Here is a 19,223-nt window from a genome sequence, read left to right on the forward strand (position 1 = left end):
AGAGTGGGAGAGCTGGCCCTGACCCTCACCAGCTGCATCACTCAGGGACATGAGATTGGGAGAGCAGAAGAGTGGGCCCCTTACCTCATCTGGGCAGTACAATAGAGCTGGTGGTCCTGGTGGTGTGGGTACTTGTGAGCTGGCCCTGAGGGCATGAGAGTGGGAGAACTGGCCCCACCCCTTACTACCTGCATCATTGAGTGAGCTAGCTGGGGCAGCACTAGAGAGCTCACCGTGGTGGTGAGGTAGTGGGAGAGCTGGCAGTCTGACCAATTCAGCTACCATACAGGCCCAGAGTCAGAGCTATGAGTTGGCCAGCTCCAACATCCATCCCACTTATGAACTGCTGGAGCATGAGAGGGGGCCAGTCCTGAGATCCAAAGCTGCAGGATCTCCATGAGACAGGGCAACAATAGGATATCAAAGAGGAGTCCCAGGAAGGATCCAGTATTGATAGTGTAGCAGAAGCCAGAGGTCTCGAACTGGACCAGTGGTTTATTGCAATGAACATTTGCAAGTAAAGATGTCTGGACTAAAGGGTATACTGTGTGACTCACAGTGACACGCTACAGCTTCCATGATGAGATTTTTGTTTGTATGTATGTTTTATCTTTTTTTAAAAAAAATTATTTTGGCGGGAGGTTGCTAGGGCAGAGGATGGATACAAAGGGACAGGGAGATGAGTTTGGTTGGGGTACATGATATGAATTCCACAAAGAATCAATAAAAATTAAAGATAAAGACTGATAGGAATTAGTATTTGTCTATACACATGTATATGGTATTCTCTGTCTATAGTGTGTATTTGTGTGCATGTGTATGGACTTTTTTATGTAAAAAGAATTCTTAGGAATGATGTCACCGTCAGGATTTCTACATCATACACATTCACTGATGCTATTTCATTAAAAATGATCTTGATTTGTTATTTATGTGTGCACATGTGCAGGTCACTGTAGGCAAATAGAGGTCAGAGGAGCGCTCTTAGGAGTCAGTTTTCTCCTGCCACATTGTGGGATCTGGTACTTGAACTGAGGTTGTAGGTCTTTGTGCTGGTGTGTCTACTCACTGAGCCGTCCTCCTGACCCATTCTATTTACTTATCAAAATCTTGATGTCTTACAGAATATGTTTCGAGAAGTTCCTTTAGAGTTATTTTAAAAAATATTTTAAGGTTTTGTTTTTATGAAAACCAGTGTAATGAACAGCTAATTTGTGATGTTTTAATAATGCTAATTAATCTGTGTAGTATTAGAATTTTGAAATGTTGAGGAGGCATTCTGTATTCTCTTAAGTGTAGCTCTGTGTGGTAGCCAACTGTGGTATTATGATATAATTCATTTCTGTTTCTGTGCTTTCTTATTTCTTTAGCTGGGCAGATGCTCAAACTCAAATCCAAAACATTGCTGCATCTTTTGACCAGGAAGCAGCTGCCATTCTCATGGCCCGGCTGGCAATATACAGAGCAGAAACAGAGGAAGGGCCAGATGTGCTTAGATGGCTGGACAGACAACTCATTCGACTGGTAAGAAGCGGACATTGTGCTTTTCTCAGCTTGTCAGCTTTCCTTTATAGTAAATGTCCTTTAAAGCACTTACAGTGGGTGGAAGAACTGTACGAAGAACGAATTCAAAGTATGACCTAGTGAATAGAAGTATTCACTCCTTGAAAATGAATGGTAATTATGCTACTATTATTTTTGTGGTGTGGAATAGTGTGGAAATTAATTTTATATTACTAATTCTATGAATTTTGTTTCTGTTTTGAGACAGAGTTTTTGTGTAGTCTTGGCTGGTCTGGAGCTTCCTATTACTATTGTGTGTGTGATTAGTCTTTACTCTGGCTTCTATTTTCTGTTTTAATTTCAGTTTAATATCACTATGTAGACTGTCCTTAAAGTTAATCTCATATCCTGGAACTGTAGGCTTAAACAGTTCTTAACATTTCATTTTTTACCTTGTAAACTCTATCCTGTACTTTCTTATTCTGTCTTCAACTTAAACACATGGTTGAGAATTGTCTGTTAGCTACCAAGAGAGCTGCCTTTAACGTTTCCCTCAGGTGTCAACAGGTGAGCTTGGTTAGAATTAGCTACTTTTGCAATATTGTCTAGATTTCTCCAACCTAAGATCACACCCTTCTCCCAATACCTCTTAGTGAAGAAAGCGGTGTTGTGATATACAATATGTCTTTTCAAATGAGCTTTAACCTTGGACAGCCACCAGTGATGGAACACTGTCACCACCAAGGCTGGCACAGGTCTTCCCTGGGCCTTTGATTCTAGATGGGGAAAAATGATTAAGAATCTTACTTGTGCTTCTTTAAAACAAGATATATTCATAGCAGAAAAATTTCCTTGACTATCACTATCAATAGATCCATATACATTCCTGAGCCTCCAACCTGCCTACAAAAGCTATTTCCAGTTTCTTGCACACACCTCCTCGTGTCATGGGCCATGGAGCCAGTGCTTTGAGTCAATGCACTGTTTTAAATGTCTTTTTTTTTTTTTAAAAAAAAAAAACATTTCTTGTGTTGGTGATCATATTCAAGCCTTGTCCATCATGCCCAATGCATAGTTCTAGCAATGTGCTCTCAAATAGGGGTGTTTCTGTTTCCTAAGTTGCATTTTGCCCTAGCATTTTACTGACTGTAATTTTATATGTTGGTGTATCTGGGATCTGACCAACTATGTAAGCTTTCCTTTTGTGGATAGTAAGTTGTGTTCTGAAATAGTCTTATGTATGTATGTATGTATGTATGTATGTATGTATGTATGTATTTATTTATTTATTTATTTAGGGTTTTTTGGGACAGAATTTCACTGTGTAATAGCCTTGGCTGTCCTGGAACTAGCTCTATAGACCAGGCTGGCCTCAAACTCACAGATATCTGCCTGCCTCTGCCTCCAGAGTGCTGGGATAAAAGGCCTGCACCACCTGACCTTGACTTTGTCTTCATAAATGTCCTATTGTTTTGAGATTCTACAAGCTGAAGTATCAGGGGTATGTACTTGGGCAGTCGCTGTGATTTGTAGTAAAGTGCTCTTTCCATGTTGCTGGAACCATAGGTTGTCACATACGACACTAGAATTTTATAGTACGCTCTGCATTAACAACAAAACCCACCAAACCCCTTTTATTGAGAGAAAAACGACTTTTTTTCTTTGTCCTTTGCTGCACAAAAGACTCAGGACTATAATTTTTTTAAAGAGTTCTTAGCAGGTTTAGGCTCTTTTCTATCTCACATCTCCCTTCACAAATGGCTTAAATTGTCTGGTATATTTTAAAAAGGGAAACATTAATAAAAATCAAAAGGTCCTAGTGAATAACTGAATTAGACAATTGCACGAGCCACAAAATTAGTTTCCTCACCATGTATAGCCAGCTGTTAGTCACACACTGAACACTTTGCAACACAGCAGAGCAGCAAGGCAGCTGAGCTAGAGAAGAGGTTGTGGATGGAGTCAGGAAGAGTTTACTCTGCTCTTGTGTCACATCAGGAGACAAGTGGAGGGAATTCCGAGAAGCCTGATACAGTCAAAGCACTGTTGAACTCTTTATGAAACATCTCTTCTCATTTCTTTGTGCCTTAGCCATATGGTGTGCAGAACGGAGAATGGCATCATCCAAGTGTTAGTCACATTTCCTTCCCCACAACACAGAAAGGGTTTACTTTGGCTCATCAATTTAAAGCTTTTGGGTTGTGATCCTTGGCCCTGTTGCTTTAAGACTGTTTTGATGCTGCAGTGAGAACGGGAGACTGGTTATAGTGTTCCCTTCAAACATGCAGTGAGGAAGGGAGACTGGTTGAGTTCCCTTCAAGGATGCAGTGAGGAAGGAAGACTGGTTGTTGAGTTCCCTTTCTGGCATGCCCCCAGGGATCAAAATACCTCCCACTAGTCCCTTTTCCTCCTACTGGTGCTTATAACTGGTGACCAAGCCTCCAACAAATGGGCCTCCAGGGCTGAGACTTTTGCTTGACAAAGTGAGGTTGATGGTTAAGGTTCATTGCCTGTTGTAGTAAGAGTTCGTGATCGGGCAAGGCGGCAGGATGATGCCCCTTGTCATATTCTCATAGGTGACTCACTTCCCTGTTGCCTGTGCGAGTGACCTTATTTCATTCTAAGTTTTGCTTCTGTAAATCCTTCTCTTTATCAGACTTTTTTTCTTTTGGGCACTTTCAGGGTGGCAGACTTTGGACCAGCAGCTTACTTCTGTAGCTGCTGTGGTGTGTTGATTGTGCTTCATTCTGTCCTTGGCCAGTATTGAGAAAAGATACTCTGATAGTCTCAGGAAGCTTCTGTTGGCCTCTCCCTTCTCCCCCCATTGGCATTTACGTATTCCTTGTTTGCTACAAAAGACACTTGTTTAAAACAAATCTAAACATTTTGGAGCAAGTTGTTGCCTTTCTGAAATTCAAATGGTTTTTTGGTTGTAATTAGTCTCTTGCTAAGTCAATACATAGTATTCCAACTTTACCCTATCTTGAGGATCTGTTTCCTAAAAAGTTAGCAACTTTTTATATATAGAATTTTATGGGCAGAATTTTAGTTATTATACTAATCACTAATATTTTATTTTATTTAGTGTCAGAAATTTGGAGAATATCACAAGGATGACCCAAGTTCCTTCCGGTTTTCAGGAACATTTTCCCTTTATCCACAGGTAAGCTAGTCAAAGAATATGCTCTTTTCTCTTGTTACCAATAGCACTGAGTTTCATCTTTCTTGTTGTTTATCTTTTAATAATCATCTATGAACATATATTATTGGATTATTCTTTTAATTTTGGGATAACTCAAATTAATTTTATGCTCTGTGGTTAATGAAAAGAATACAATATCCCTATATGGGCCTTACAGATAGTCACTATTTATGGTGCCTGAAGATTTAACTGAAGCTTACTGTGGGTGCAAACAAGATTAAAGCCCATTAGCATGCTATTGAAGGTAAGAGGTTCCAATTACAGCTATGCCAAAAGAAGATGTGTGCTGTAATTTTACTGAGGAGATAATCTGGTGGCATATAGTCATCACTGAGAACAATTTTATAGTGCCATACCAGGTAGGAGATGTGAGCTTAGCTTGCCTTACAGACTTTCACTCTGTGTGTGTGTGTGTGTGTGTGTGTGTGTGTGTGTGTGTGTGTGTGTGTGTTTTCCTGTTTTTGAGACCGGGTCTCTTTTGTAGGCAGGGTTCATTTTGAACTTGTCACATTCTCGCCTTCATCTTCCAAGTGCTGGGGTTATACACTTGTATCTTTAGTGCTTCAGTAAGGTTCATGTTTGACTATAAAATCTTTGTCCTGAAACTTCAACTTTTAATGTTTTTCTTTTGGTCTTTTGAGACAGAGTTTCTCTGTAGCCCTGGTTGTCCTGGATCTCACTCTGTAGACCAGGCTGGCCTCAGACTTAGAGATCCCCCTGCCTCTGTCTCCTAAGAGCTGAGATAAAAAGTGTGTGCCATTATTGCCCAGCCCCCCCCTTTTTTTCTCTTGAGGCAAGGTTTCCAGCCTAGGCATGCCTTGACCTCCTCATGTAGCTTGTTATTTGGGTGCCAGAGCAGATCTCCTATCCACATGCTTGCCTAGCAGGCTCTCTTAACTGTGGAGCTGTTTCACCAGCCCAGACATAGCTCATGAACAAGCTTTCTTGGGATATACTTTAGAGTATTCTTTTGAAAAAACCATTTATTTTTTATTTTAATTGTCTGTGTATATGCACATATGAGTTTATGTGCACCATGTATGTGCAATTGCCTGCAGAGTCCAGGGCTTCTGATGCCCTGAAATGAAATTTCAGGGAGTTGTTGAACCAAGTGTGGGTTCTGGTAACTGAAGCCCCGATACCCCTCAGTCCATTAGTAAGTGCATTTAACTGCTAAGCCATCACTGCAATCCTACTTTAGTATATATTTTAACAGACGGTGTTTTTATTTGTGTGTGTTGCTAATGTGACGCAGTAATATAACCAAATGTTTTGTTATGGAACTGCTATTGCCATATTAAAATCAGTAAAAGCTATCTCACCTGTTTTGTCTTGTAGTTTATGTTTCATTTGAGAAGATCTCCTTTCTTGCAAATTTTTAACAATAGTCCTGATGAGAGTTCATATTATCGTCACCATTTCATGCGTCAAGATCTGACACAGTCTCTAATCATGATTCAGCCTACTCTGTATGCCTATTCTTTTAATGGTCCAGCAGAGGTAAGAGGTAAAAACAAGACAGTTGATTTGTCTTGTTACTGTGATGTGTGGTATTAACAAAGTGAAAACAACTGCTGTTTTTAAATGAATTTGGAATTTGTTAAATTATGATTGCAAGATATTAATTTAAAAATATTTGAGTGTTCCCTGTGTAGTAGGTGGTGTGGTAGGTTATATCATTAAATAATACAAAAGTATTATAGAAGATACTCTTGGTTGACTGTTTAGTGTTTGGTTGACAAAACTCCCCAGAGTTTATGATTAGTCTTTGAAGGCTCAGAAATGACCATGGTTCTGCAGGAGATGGCTAACTTCATAGCTTCATGTCTGGGAAACAATCTGTCATAGTTAAGTCTCTTGTTTTCATATACCTTATTTTCCTTTGGTCCTTTGAGAAGGTAAGATACACTTGATCCAAGATATGTATTTGGAAGAGTGATAAAGTCATCCTCTGAGTTATTTTGGGAAACTGTTCCACACATTTTTATCTATTATCAAATAAATAGTTTTTCCTTTTCATAATTTGAATTGTCCATTTTACCATTTAAAACTACATAACCACCTTTAATCCTAGCACTCGGGAGGCAGAGGCAGGCAGATCTCTGTGAGTTTGAGGCCAGCCTGGTCTACAAGCAAAGCAAGCTCCAGGACAGTCAGAGCTACACAGAGAAACCCTGTCTCACAAACCAAAACCAAAACCAAAACCAAAACCAAAACCAAAAATCTAAAAACCTGTGGGAGGCCAGTTCCCACCTTTTTTAAGGGTTCTTAGAAAAAGGAGAGAGGAATGAGAAAATATTAGCTAGAAAGAGAGACCTAGCTGAAAGAAGAAAAACAGAAACTCAGGATAGCTTCGGGAGAGCCTGGATTAATATCCAACAGCCTAGAAGGTTTATTCAAAAGTCTTTTTATAACATGCCAAGGGGTGAGAGAAAAAACTTTCCCCTTGCTAGATCAAAGCACAGCGTACAGCCAAGTGTAGATCCTTTCAAGTACCTGGTAACCATGCCTGTGGCCAAACCATCTTCTTATGCAGCTATGCTGGGTAAAGCAAGCTCAGATTCTCTGACCCTGAGTAATTAGGGCCTCTGTAAAAACCTATATAATTGATGTACTATTTGGATAACTGGTGTGTTTATTATATCTTTTGGATTGTTATACCTCAATTCTCATAAATTAGTGAGTAAAATACTCACTATGTAGAATAGGCTGACCTCTAACTCACAGAGGTGCTCCTGCCTCTGCCTCCCAAGTACTAGGATTAAATCATGCACCACCACTATGCCTCGCTTGTTACTACCTGTTGCACCTGAGAGTGGAAGAGAACTGAGTCCTTCCTCTCGAGCACCTGTCCTTGTCCAACCCCAGCCAAATATTAACTGCATTTGCCTTATGTTTTTCTTTTAGTGTTAGTTCTCTTTCTCTCTCAAGTTTCTGAGCCATTCTCATTAACATAGTAACTTGAATAACACTTATCTTTGAAAGCATATCGTCAAAAACTCACTTTGTTCTAATTATCACTTGATTTCTCTGCTCCCCAACACAGTTAAACTCAAAGTTATTTGTTGTCCATGCTAAAAGAATATTTTCTTTTAAATTTGAGTTTTTTTTATTTCTGAGCACCATGTGTGTGCTTGGTGTCTGAGGAGGCTAGAAGAGGGTGTTGGATCCCTGGAAGTAGAGTTCCAGGCAGTTCCCAGTCACCATGTGGTTGCTGTGCCATCTCTCCAGCCCCCCATACTTTAAATTTATTTTTACATATGTGTGTATGTGTGTCACTATGTGCAGATGTATGCAGGTGGTCATGGAGGACACAGGGGAGGCTGTTGTGTCCACTGCAGCCAGAGTTACCTGGAGTTGTGAGCTGCCTGATGTGAGTTCTGGGGACTGAACTCAGGACCTCTGAAACAGCAGCAAGTACTGTCTGTTCTCTCTCTAACCCTGTTGTCTATGTGTTGCTGGAGAGCTTCTCTTCAGGTTCCACCAAGCCCTGTAGTCCCATAATCCACATATAAAATAATCACTCAGACGCTTATATTACTTATAAACTGTATGGCTGTGGCAGGCTTCTTGTTAACTGTTCTTTTATCTTAAATTAACCCATTTTTTATAAATCTATACCTTGCCACGTGGCTGGTGGCTTACCAGAGTCTTTACATGCTGCTTGTCCTGGCGGTGGCTGCAGTGTCTCTCCCTCATTCTTCCTGTTTCCCCAATTCTCCTCTCTCCTTGTCCCACCTATACTTCCTGTCTGGTCACTGGCCATCAGTGTTTTATTTATATAGAGTGATATCCACAGCATCTATGCTTTCTGACCTCATTGTTAGTAAACTGGTTGCAAAACGTGAGTTTTGCAACTCTGGATTTGGTGTTCAGGGTTTCGGCACCAAAAAGGTAGGTAAATTGCACGTTTTGCAACTCTGGAAAGGTGTCTTGACTACCTGGGGAGTCAGGCAACACCTTGAGCTGTGTACCACAGCTCTGATGGCTGAACTGCAAGGAGACAGTTCAGCCCTGGAGGGCGAGGTATCCTGCACACTGCTGCTCAGAACAACAGCTCTGCCCTGAAGGTGTCCCAGACACCTGGAGCTATTTAGCACAACTCTGATGGCTGGAACTGCAAAGAAGCAGCCCAACCCTGGAAGGGAAAATTTTTCCGACTTTCTCGGGAGAGTTAGGCCTGGAACTGCTTCAGCAGGGAAGGATATCCTGACTCGTTGGGAAAGTCAAGGTATACCTGGTGTGATGGGGGATGGTCTCCCCTGCAGGATATAGCAATCCTGCTCCTCTTCTGGAGAGCCTCTACAGCTGACCTTTGCTCAGCCCTCACTTAAGGGGGCTTCCTAGCAGAGCTCTGCTTCTCTGGCTTAAGATGTTGCTTCTTTTGCTTCACTCTGCAAAAGGGGAAACCCCTGCAGAAATGTAGCAATCTCATCTGGCTCCAGAGAAAAGTGTTACTTATTAGCTCTTGCTCTATCCACTGAGGGTCGAGTTTCTGTTGCTAGAGTTTTCCGCCTTGCCCACAGTCAGGACAAATCTTTGTCACCCGCCAGTCCCACAGCCGCTCAGACCCAACCAAGTAAACACAGAGACTTATATTGCTTACAAACTGTATGGCCGTGGCAGGCTTCTTGCTAACTGTGCTTATAGCTTAAATTATTCCATTTCCATAAATCTATACCTTGCCACGTGGCTGGTGGCCCGCCGGCATCTTCACATGCTGCTGGTCATGGCGGCATCTGGCAGTCAGTCCTTCTGCCTTCCTGTCCTTTTATTTCTCCTCTCTGTTAGTCCCGCCTATCCTTCCTGCCTAGCCACAGCCGATCAGGTTTTATTTATTGATCAATCAGAACAACTTGACATACAGACCATCCCCCAGCACAGCCAAGTGCAGACCATCTCAGACACCTGCACTCAGGCCCATTGTCCTAATCATCCTCTATTCGGACCTGCTGGGTAACGCCACAAAGAACCCAAGAAGGGCTCCCACAGGACATACAGAACACCCCACAGCAAGTTTCAGCAAAGATCTGTTTAGCTCCTCCTTGCTCTGCTGTTTCAGCTTTCCCTTTTTATTCCCTGGGGGACATCTCGGCAAGGATCTTCGATATGCCAGTGAATGAAGATCTTCACACCCAAGAAACTCTTGAGAAAGAGATTTATTTGGGAAGGAGAAGTCTAGGAGAGTAGCTGCCTCTGCCAGGCTGGAGAGAATAGCCTTTTTTTCTAACTCACTAGGCAGGGCGGTTTTCATAGGAAGTCTTAGGGGTGGAGTCAACATCCCCCTTCCCCTGCCTGGCCAGGGGTCTGCAATCCTGCTCTGTGATTGGTTGGTTTCACAAGTCAGTTGGCCAGGGGCAGAGGTGGCTCTGATCTGACTGAGCCATCTTTCTCTAGTTCTGGGCTCCAGGGTCAGGGTGGGTTTCTTTAGCCAGCCCCCTTTCCCCACACTCACATTCTCTTCTCAACTTATATCCAGCAAACTTGTTGAACAGTTTCCTTCAACGAACTGCACAGCATTTCTCTGGAGAGGACTCTTCCCTTCAAAAACTTTTGCTCTGGGCTTTTGTCACCTACTACTATTCCTTCCCAGTTTCTTTCTGTCCACAGAGAGCTTTTGAGTCTCATTTTTGCTGGTTCCCCCTTTTAGACTTCTAAATCTAAGTCCTTAAAAAGAGATTAAGAGGCTAATATCTGTTTTGTTATTGTTTTGAGACAGCATCTTACTGTGTAGCCCAGGCTAGCCTTGAACTCACTGATTCTTCTGCCTCAGCTTCCAAGTGCTGAGATTACAGGCATAAGCCCCTTTACTTGGCAAGGGCTCAGTCTTTTCATTTTCCTTATCTTCAGTTTCTCTAAGTGATGCAGTCTAAAACTATAGCTTGGTTGCTGTCTCTGTGTGTGTGTTACTCAAACTTATAATCAATTCAGGATGCTCCATTTCATACTCAGAGCTATTTTCTCATGCACCCTAAATGTTTTATATCCAAAGTTTTCATCATTTCCTCAGTGTTACTGTCCCCAGGCTTAGGGACCATCTTTGATTTCCCCTTAATTCTTTTAAATTTTATTTTTTGAGACAGAGTCTCTGTATATAGTCTTGGCAGATCTGGAGCTCACAGAGATTCCTGCCTGTGCCTCCCAAGTGCTGGGATTGAAGTTGGTCACCATCACGCCTGGCACATAGACTTTAAAATTGTTACTTCAGTGTTAGAGAGATTCCTTAGAAAAATAAAATGCACTGAGAATTCACAATGTCAGGCAACATATGATGAATTTGACATTGAAGAACAAAGATGAGGGAGATAAGGAGCTACAACAGCACACTTTGCTGGATGATGCTGTAATATCTAATACCTAGTATGCAAATTTAAAACAAAATAACAACTGCAAACGATAACCTTCGTCTCTGTCATTGCCTCCTTTCAGCCCGTTCTTCTGGACAGCAGCAGCATTCTTGCAGATCGCATTCTTCTCATGGACACTTTTTTCCAGATTTTGATTTATCATGGTGAGGTAAGACAATAGCATTAAAGCTTTGTATGTAAAATCTATTTACTCGGAGTAAAAAGTTTTCCCTGTCTAATGTGTGGCTCATATTTAGTCCATGCTAAACCTTGATTTATAATAAGATACAGGTTGACTAATTCAAAAATTAAAAATTCAATATACTCCAAAATCCAAACATTTTGAGTAACAAAATGTTACAGATGGAAAATCCTGTTTTTTCATGTTGATAGTTATTATTTAAATTTTTTGAATAAAACTAGTTTTGTTTGTTTATTTTATTTTAAATAAATAATTGTTTGTTTATTTGTGCAGAGGTCAAAGGATAACTTGTGGGAATCAGTTCTTTCCCTCCCTTATGAGTCCCTGGCCTCAAACTAAATCGTCAGGCTTGGAGGGATTTGCCTTTATCCACTGAGCCATCTTGCTGGCCCTAATGCTCAAAATTATTTAAAATGTCTTCAGGCATAAGAAGTATTTATACCTAAGTGAATTTTGTATTTAGGTTTGGTACCTATCCCCCAAAGTATCTTAATATGAATTTACACATGCCTATCCCATATACATATAAATACATGAAAGTACCTGAAATCCATAGTGCTTCTGCTCTCACGGATTTATATACAAAATACCCAACCAGTACATATACAATTTGATTCTTCATGGTGTAGGATTTTGGGTGTCAATCATACTGAGCCTGCTTGTGTTTACTTTCTTGTTTTGTTCACACACTAGTGGACAAATGGATTTACACAAAGCACAGTACTATGAAAGTATAACCATGGACCTGTCACACTCTTGGGTTTCACCTAAAGAAATGGAGGGAAAAAGTCAGCTTTTGTCAGTGGGCAAACTTGCTTTTTCATTGCTATATGTAATCTAAAGGCTTTTCTACATGTTCAATATAACCTGAAAATTTATTTAAGGCGTAAATGGAAATTTACAACTTTGAAGTGCTGAGTGGTTGAAAGACCAGAGTGGATAGTTGTTCAGCTTTACTTTGGGTATTTAGCAGAAGTCTATTCCTGCATTTATTCATCCAGCCAATGCTTCAGTCTATCCCCCATGTATGAAAATACTGCCACGGGCAGTTTGCAAGGTACATCCATTTTTCCTGGATCCATGCTTGAGCTTGTAGTGTAGTGTTTTATAACTTATGGATTTATTTTTGTGGTTACCATATTTGCAAATTATTTTAGATTTTATTTATTGACAAGGATGGCTGAGTGTTGAGAAACTGTGTGATATGATAGTCCAGCCTTCCCTTGGACTCATAATTCTCCTGTTTCAACCTCCTATGCTGGGATTACTGGTGTTAGCTGCCACACCTGGCCTTCTAATATCCTTTTAAATAGTACTATCCAGTATTTTAAGAAGGATTTATGCACTGGGCTTGGTGACATGTCTTTGGTCCAGCACTTGGAAGTCAGCTCTGTGAGTTTGAGGCCAATCTGGTTTACATAGCAAGTTCTAGGTCAAGAGGCTACATGGAGACCCTGTCTCAAAAATTTTTAATTATATTTTTGTTTTGTATTTTTTAAGATTTGTTATTAAATGTGTGTGTTTACTCATGGGCACCCATGTACCCATGAGTGCAGGTGCTAATGGAGTTAGAAGAGCTGGAGTTACAGGCAACTATGAACTTCCTGATGTGGGTGCTAGGATCTGAATTTGGACCCTCTGCAAAATGCTCTTGAGCACTGAACCACTTCTCCAACCACTATTTTTTCTTTGTGTGTGTTTTGTTTAATTGATGCCAGCTTCTAATGTACCTTATATTTTAAGAAGAATAACAGAGACAGTGTTTTTCTTTTTCTTTAATGGTAAGTTTTGCTTTAAATTTGTTAATATGAGAAGTCCAAAGTACATTAGTCTTTGAGTTGCAGAATATAAAGTTATACAGATTATACATTGACTGAGTCAGATAACTTGGATTCCAAACCAGCCTTAAAATTCTGAATTAATTAATATGGCTCTAGACTCTTTTATTTAATATAAAAGTAGATACAGTTGCCCTTCTTCAATGCATTGTTTCTATAATATTGTTGCTATCATTGTTTTTAGTTTATTTCTCTTATCAGAATGTAACTCTAGCAGCATGGTGGTGCACACCTTTCATCCCAGCACTCAGGAGGCAGAGGCAGGCAGATCTCTGTGACTTTGAGGTCAGCCTGGACTACATAGCCAGTTCCAGGACTGTACAGTGAGATTCTGTCAACAACAACAACAATATCAAAAGAAAAGAATGTAACTCCATTGGTGAAGACTTCTTGAAAGTCGACTTTTGAAGTGTGTAGGAATTCTTGATAGAAACCCCTCCTAGAAAAGGAAGGATATATTTTAGTAAATACTAATTTGATATGATAGTGTTTTAACTTTTTTTCTGGCATTTCTATTTCTTTTGTTTTAGGTTTTAAACACAGTGTAATTTTACTTTACGTTTCTTTTTGTTCCTTTTGTTTTCAGTTTTTGAAACATCGTCATCTTTTATAGCCCTGGTTGGTCTGGGACTTGGTAGATTGGCCAGGCTGGCTTCAAGCTTGTGTTGATCCTGCTGCCTCTACCTCTTCAGTGCTGGGGTTACAGGTGTGCACCATCATGCCTGCTCTGCCTTTAAACTTGTTTTTCTATTAGACTCCTTCCTCCTTCCTTCCTTCCTTCCTTCCTTCCTTCCTTCCTTCCTTCCTTCCTTCCTTCCTTCCTTCCTTCTCTCCCTCCCTCCCCCCTCTTCCTCCCTCTCTTCCTCCCTCCTTCCCTCCCTCTCCCTCCTTTCCTTCCTTAAGTCCTTCCTTTCTTAAGTCCATCCTTCCTTCCTGAGGCTTAACTCTTTTGTAGTCTGTGTTGGTTTTGAACTCTGAGCTTAAGTAACCCCGCCTCAGCTTTCTGAGAAGCTGAGAATACAAGGTGTGTTTCTTGCACCTTCTTTTGTTTTACTCTTAAATTGGAGAGGAAATATGCTAATTTTATATTTAGTAATATATTCCTTTACTTACATTTTCTCTGTTGAAATAAGTACTTGTAACTTTAGAAGTTTAGGTAAGTGAGAGTATTTTCTCTTATCTGGTTTTCTGATAACTTCATTTGAAGAAAAATCTACTCAAGAAATTTAGATCACCAAAAAATTTAAAATCATTGCTTTAATTGTTGTCAAATTAGACTATAGCACAGTGGCGGAAGTCAGGATACCAGGACATGCCAGAATATGAGAACTTCCGGCACCTTCTGCAAGCCCCAGTAGATGATGCCCAGGAGATTCTTCACTCCAGATTTCCAATGCCGAGATACATTGACACCGAGCATGGTGGAAGCCAGGTGAGGAGCGTCCCTGTGTTGTGTGTGCAGACTGCAGTGAGGGGCTCCTGCTTGTGATGTTTGTATGAGAGCATCTTCCACATGGGCCAAGGGCAAGGGAAGGAGCCGGGAGGGGAGGGCGGTTTCTGGCAATGCTTTGAGAACAAAGCGTTACAGTTATTGCCTAGTTTCCTGAAACAGCTGGCATTCTCTAGCTCTGCTCCCATCATAGCTCTTACAGCAGCCGTGATTGGCCACCCTGACCATGTGCCAGCTGTAGGTTAGCAAAAAATGTGAGAACAGTTTGGAAAATCATTTAGGGTACCTTTTTCCATTAATTTTTTCATCTATTTTACATACCAACCACAGTTTTCTCTCCCTCTTCTCCTACTCCTTAAATCTGTTTACTGGTAAGGCCTATGAATATGAAGTTTTGGTAATTTGTTTCGGTTTGGTGTTAAAAAGGGCTTTATGAGGCAGCTCAGTGGTGGTGCACGCCTTTAATCCCAGCACTGAGGGAGGCAGAGGACATCTAGGGCTGTTACACACACACACACACACACACACACACACAAAAAAAAAAAAAAAAAAATCCCCATACCCCCCCCCCCCCCCCCAAAAAAAAAAAAAGGCTTCACGGTTGTTAGAGTTCAGATCTGTGCATATACTCATACATGGTCAGGTTAGGGCTGCTTAGCATGCATTCATGAAACTTGGCCAGTGTTGTTCTGGCCAGAGGTATAACAGCACTCTAATTGTAAGTTGTTACACAGTTTTCTTGCTCCATACATAAGGCAGGGACATAGTTTGCTTATTGTTGTGTCCCACGTATCTAGTACAGTGATATTCCACAAGTTTAGATACAGTGTTAATGATTAGTTTTACTGTATTTACAATGTGACCTATCATGTATCGAGACTGCTTTTTGCATGCCTCCTTCATTTGAGCCTCAGGCCAATTCTACTGTTCTCTCTACTTTATGTGTAATAGAATTAAGACGTATTATTTGTAGTCAAAGAAGCACATTAAATGATGGAGCTAAGTTTTTTTTCCTTTTTAAGAAACGGTATCGTACTGTGTAGCTCAGGTTCACCTTGAACATTCCTTTTGCCTCAGCCTCCTGATACTGAGATTCCATTTGTAAGCCAGCCAACACTAGTACTTAGTAATTGAATTCTAGGTTTCTTACCCTAGGACTAGTGCTACTTAAGAGCAGAAAAAGATGTTGTATGATTCTAAATTTCAAAAGATCAGATTGTTTTTGTTCTTCTAAAATGAATTAAAAATTTTGATAAATTCGCTTATCAATATCCTAATGTGTATTGTTATTTTCCTTATTTATTTACTTGCTGATTAATTTCATGATGATTAGCTGCAGTAGAGGATGGAGAAAATTTTGCCAAAGTTACCACCTGTAGCATAAAAAGTTTGAGGTTCATTAAAGTAAAGAATATAGATTTTCATATTTTTTTGTTTGCATCATTTTATGAGGTCTCAGATTTCTGCTGCTTCAGACTAGTTGGTAAAAACTGTGTTTTCAGACTTATTTTAAAATAATTTTTATGTTTACATTTGAAACATTTAAAAAACTTATTTAATGTGTTTGGGTGTTTTGCCAATATTTACGTTTGTGCACCACATTCATGCAGTGACAAAGTTAGGAGAGGGAATGGGTTCCCCCTAGGATTGTAGATACAGGTGGTTTTGAGTCACGTGGGTGCTGGGAATCCAACCCCAGTCCCCTGGAAAAGCAACCAGTGCTCTTAAATGCTGAACCATCTCTCTACTTCTATACATATAATTTTATATGCTGAGTGTGGGACTCAGTGGTGTATTATTTTATGACTGTTACAAATACATAATGTTGAAAGAGTATATTAATTATACTGTGGCCTGTGCATTTTAAAATGTAATCTTTTTAAGTGTTAAATTTTAACAAAGTTAATTTTACCAGTATATTCAGTTAAGTTGGTGTTAGATGGTATGTTTATGTAGCTTATCTTACTAAGTCTGTTTCTGTTTGGTACTGTTATTTATTTATTTATTTATTTATTTTTGCTTTTTAGGCACGTTTACTACTTTCAAAGGTGAACCCTTCACAGACTCATAATAACATGTATGCCTGGGGGCAGGTTAGTGTGAATAAGAGTCCTGGAAATAATTTCTTTTTATGTTCTTAGTTATTTTAGTAAAAGCCACATTTTCCCTGTGTATTTAATGATGATTTCTGTGGAAAAATATAAGGAAAGAGTAGAAAATATAATTAGTATTTGGTGATAGTATTTTATTAGAAAATAAAAAAAACAATCTTGTTACATAGAACCTCTCCAGATTCCAAGTTTAGCACCAATACACTGGAAATAAAAAGCAATAAAGTCTAAAAGACAGGCATATGATAACTCAAGTATAATGTGAAGCTATGAGCTACAGAAGACCACAGTAAACCAGGAGGGCCCAAGGATTGTGGTTAAGAAGGAGACAAGAAGCTGGAAATGATTATCTCCATGTCTTAGATTGGTTCAAGTGCTTCCTCTTGATGGCACATGCCAACACTTTGGAATATGCAGTCTGCATGGCCTCTGTGCTGGCACTCCAGGGTGTGTGATGACAGCCTCCCCAGCCTGTGGGGAGCTTGTGGTCCAGTACTAGAGATAAGCCACATCAGTGCAGGACAGGACAGAATATGCAAAGTGTGACTACAGGGAACTAGAAAGGATGGAGGGGTGGAAGAAGAATCGGCCCCATGGTGGTGACAGGAGAGGGTGTGTGAGGAGGAAAGAGCTCAGTAATAGGACTGTTTGCTTTAAGGAAGGCTTTTCTCTCCATGGGTGGAAATCTATGTAGAGTAGAGAATTCAGAAAGTAGGGGCTAAGTGATAGAGTGTAGGTAGAGATGAGGTGTAGAACTTAAAACTGTGGAGTGAATTGTGGAGGACCTTGAATGCCCCTAGGGAAAAATGTGAAACTCTTTTCTGCCTCCTGTGCTATGAGGATGAAGGGCATTCTCAGCACTCAGATGTCAGCGTTCCAGACAATGTCCACATCACTGTGAAGGTATGTACAGTTATTGTGAAGGACTTCCAAGGAAGTCTCTGGATGAACTTCAGTCACATCTGTGTTGAACTCAGTTTCCTTGGGAAGAATAAGATGTGGCTCTGGGCTGAGGGCTGGCTGGTGGGGGATGGAAAGGAACTGGCTGCTGTTTGTACTGTCTGTAGTCAGTGCACAACATGATGGAGGGCGTCATATGGGCTTCCTCACAGGATGGGGTCTGTGTGTGCTCACATTTTATCAGTGTAAATATCCCGAGTCCATAGGAGGACACATGTTGTTTATTCAGTATCTCAGTCCCAGAAAGGTGATTTAATCCTCGCGGGGTATGATAGTGAACTTGTTTCAAATTCAACTGCTTTGATTCAGCCAGTACCAAGTTAGAAGTAAGGACATCAGAAACATTTTGAATGGTATGTATGCTTCTGAAATAAGAAACAGGTTGATGAATAATCAAAATATAGAAACAGGATCCTGGCTTGTGAGACAGATGTGGGGAAAAAGGCTTTTAATGATGACTTTTAATAATAATAATAATAATAAAAAAGGAAACACACACACACACACACACACACACACACACACACACACACACACACACACAAACTCCATTGATAAGTGTTATCCGTGAATGGCCTGAAGAGGGCATCACTGTAACACTGTTATGCAGTGCTTCATATCCTAAGTGATGTAAATCTTGAGTCTCAATGTCTATAATCTTGGATGTATTTTATTTGTCTTTGTTTAAATTTTGTTCCTGGAGTTTGTGTGTGTGTGTGTGTGTGTGTGTGTGTGTGTGTGTGTGTGAGAGAGAGAGAGAGAGAGAGAGAGAGAGAGAGAGAGAGAGAGAGAGAGAGAGAGAGAGAGAGAGAGAGAGCCGTGCTTGTGAAGACCAGAAGATGGAAATGTATTCATGGGGCTGATGTTACAGTGAATTGTGCACCGCCTGGTATGGGTCCTTCCTTTTTATGTAACTCAGGTCCTCTGCAAAAGTATCGAGCTCCCTGAACAGTTGGTGCCATCCCTCTAGCCCTCATATTTTGTTCTAATTTGTTTCTGTTCCTCTGCCTTTTTAGTCTCCCACGTCTTATTCCCTTTTCTTGCCCCAAGTACCCCTTCTGCTTCTATGACAACTGTATCCCATTGCAACACCCTCATTAAAATTACTTCTTCCTCTCTCATTGTATCCTTCCTAGTCTTATCTCATTCTCTCTCTCTCTCTCTCTCTCTCTCTCTCTCTCTCTCTCTCTCTCTCTCTCTCTCTCTCTTTCTCTCAAGCCTAGGTGAGAGAAATGTGTATTTTTTGAGTCTTGCTTACTTGTCTTAATAATAATTTCAAGTTTCATCCACTTTTCTGTAAATGTTATGATTTCTTTGCATCTAAATAATGTTCCACTGTGCATGTGTACCACTTTTTTTTATCTGTTCATAGAAATCTTGGCTAGTTCCGTAGCCTAGCTATTGTGAGTAGTAGTTCAGTAATAAATGTGAGCATGCAAGCATTATCATCTCTGTGGCAGGACTTAGATCCTTGGGTAAATGCTCAGCGGTGGTACATGGCAGCTGGGTCACAGGGCAGCTCTGCTTTTGCTGTGTTGTTTGAATGAATCTCTAACATTTTCAGTGGTTCACACTTAAGTGAAAATAGTAAGCAGTGTTTTTTGAAGAGT

The 19,223-nt window shown here is 40.4% G+C and overlaps 1 protein-coding gene across 3 annotated transcripts in view; it reads left to right on the plus strand.

Moving 5' to 3' along the window:
- LOC102920034 (protein transport protein Sec23A-like) overlaps positions 1-19,223 on the plus strand; it is a 52,654-nt gene that overhangs the window by 31,730 nt on the left and 1,701 nt on the right. For all 3 annotated transcript variants that reach the window (XM_076550602.1, XM_076550601.1, XM_076550604.1), the window contains exons 14-19: positions 1,371-1,524; positions 4,589-4,666; positions 6,044-6,205; positions 11,135-11,221; positions 14,369-14,524; positions 16,570-16,635. In XM_076550602.1, the coding sequence (XP_076406717.1) occupies positions 1,371-1,524; positions 4,589-4,666; positions 6,044-6,205; positions 11,135-11,221; positions 14,369-14,524; positions 16,570-16,635 (703 nt within the window). The remainder of the gene's footprint in view (positions 1-1,370; positions 1,525-4,588; positions 4,667-6,043; positions 6,206-11,134; positions 11,222-14,368; positions 14,525-16,569; positions 16,636-19,223) is intronic.

Source organism: Peromyscus maniculatus, chromosome 14 (assembly GCF_049852395.1).
Source record: "Peromyscus maniculatus bairdii isolate BWxNUB_F1_BW_parent chromosome 14, HU_Pman_BW_mat_3.1, whole genome shotgun sequence".
NCBI lineage: Eukaryota > Metazoa > Chordata > Mammalia > Rodentia > Cricetidae > Peromyscus > Peromyscus maniculatus.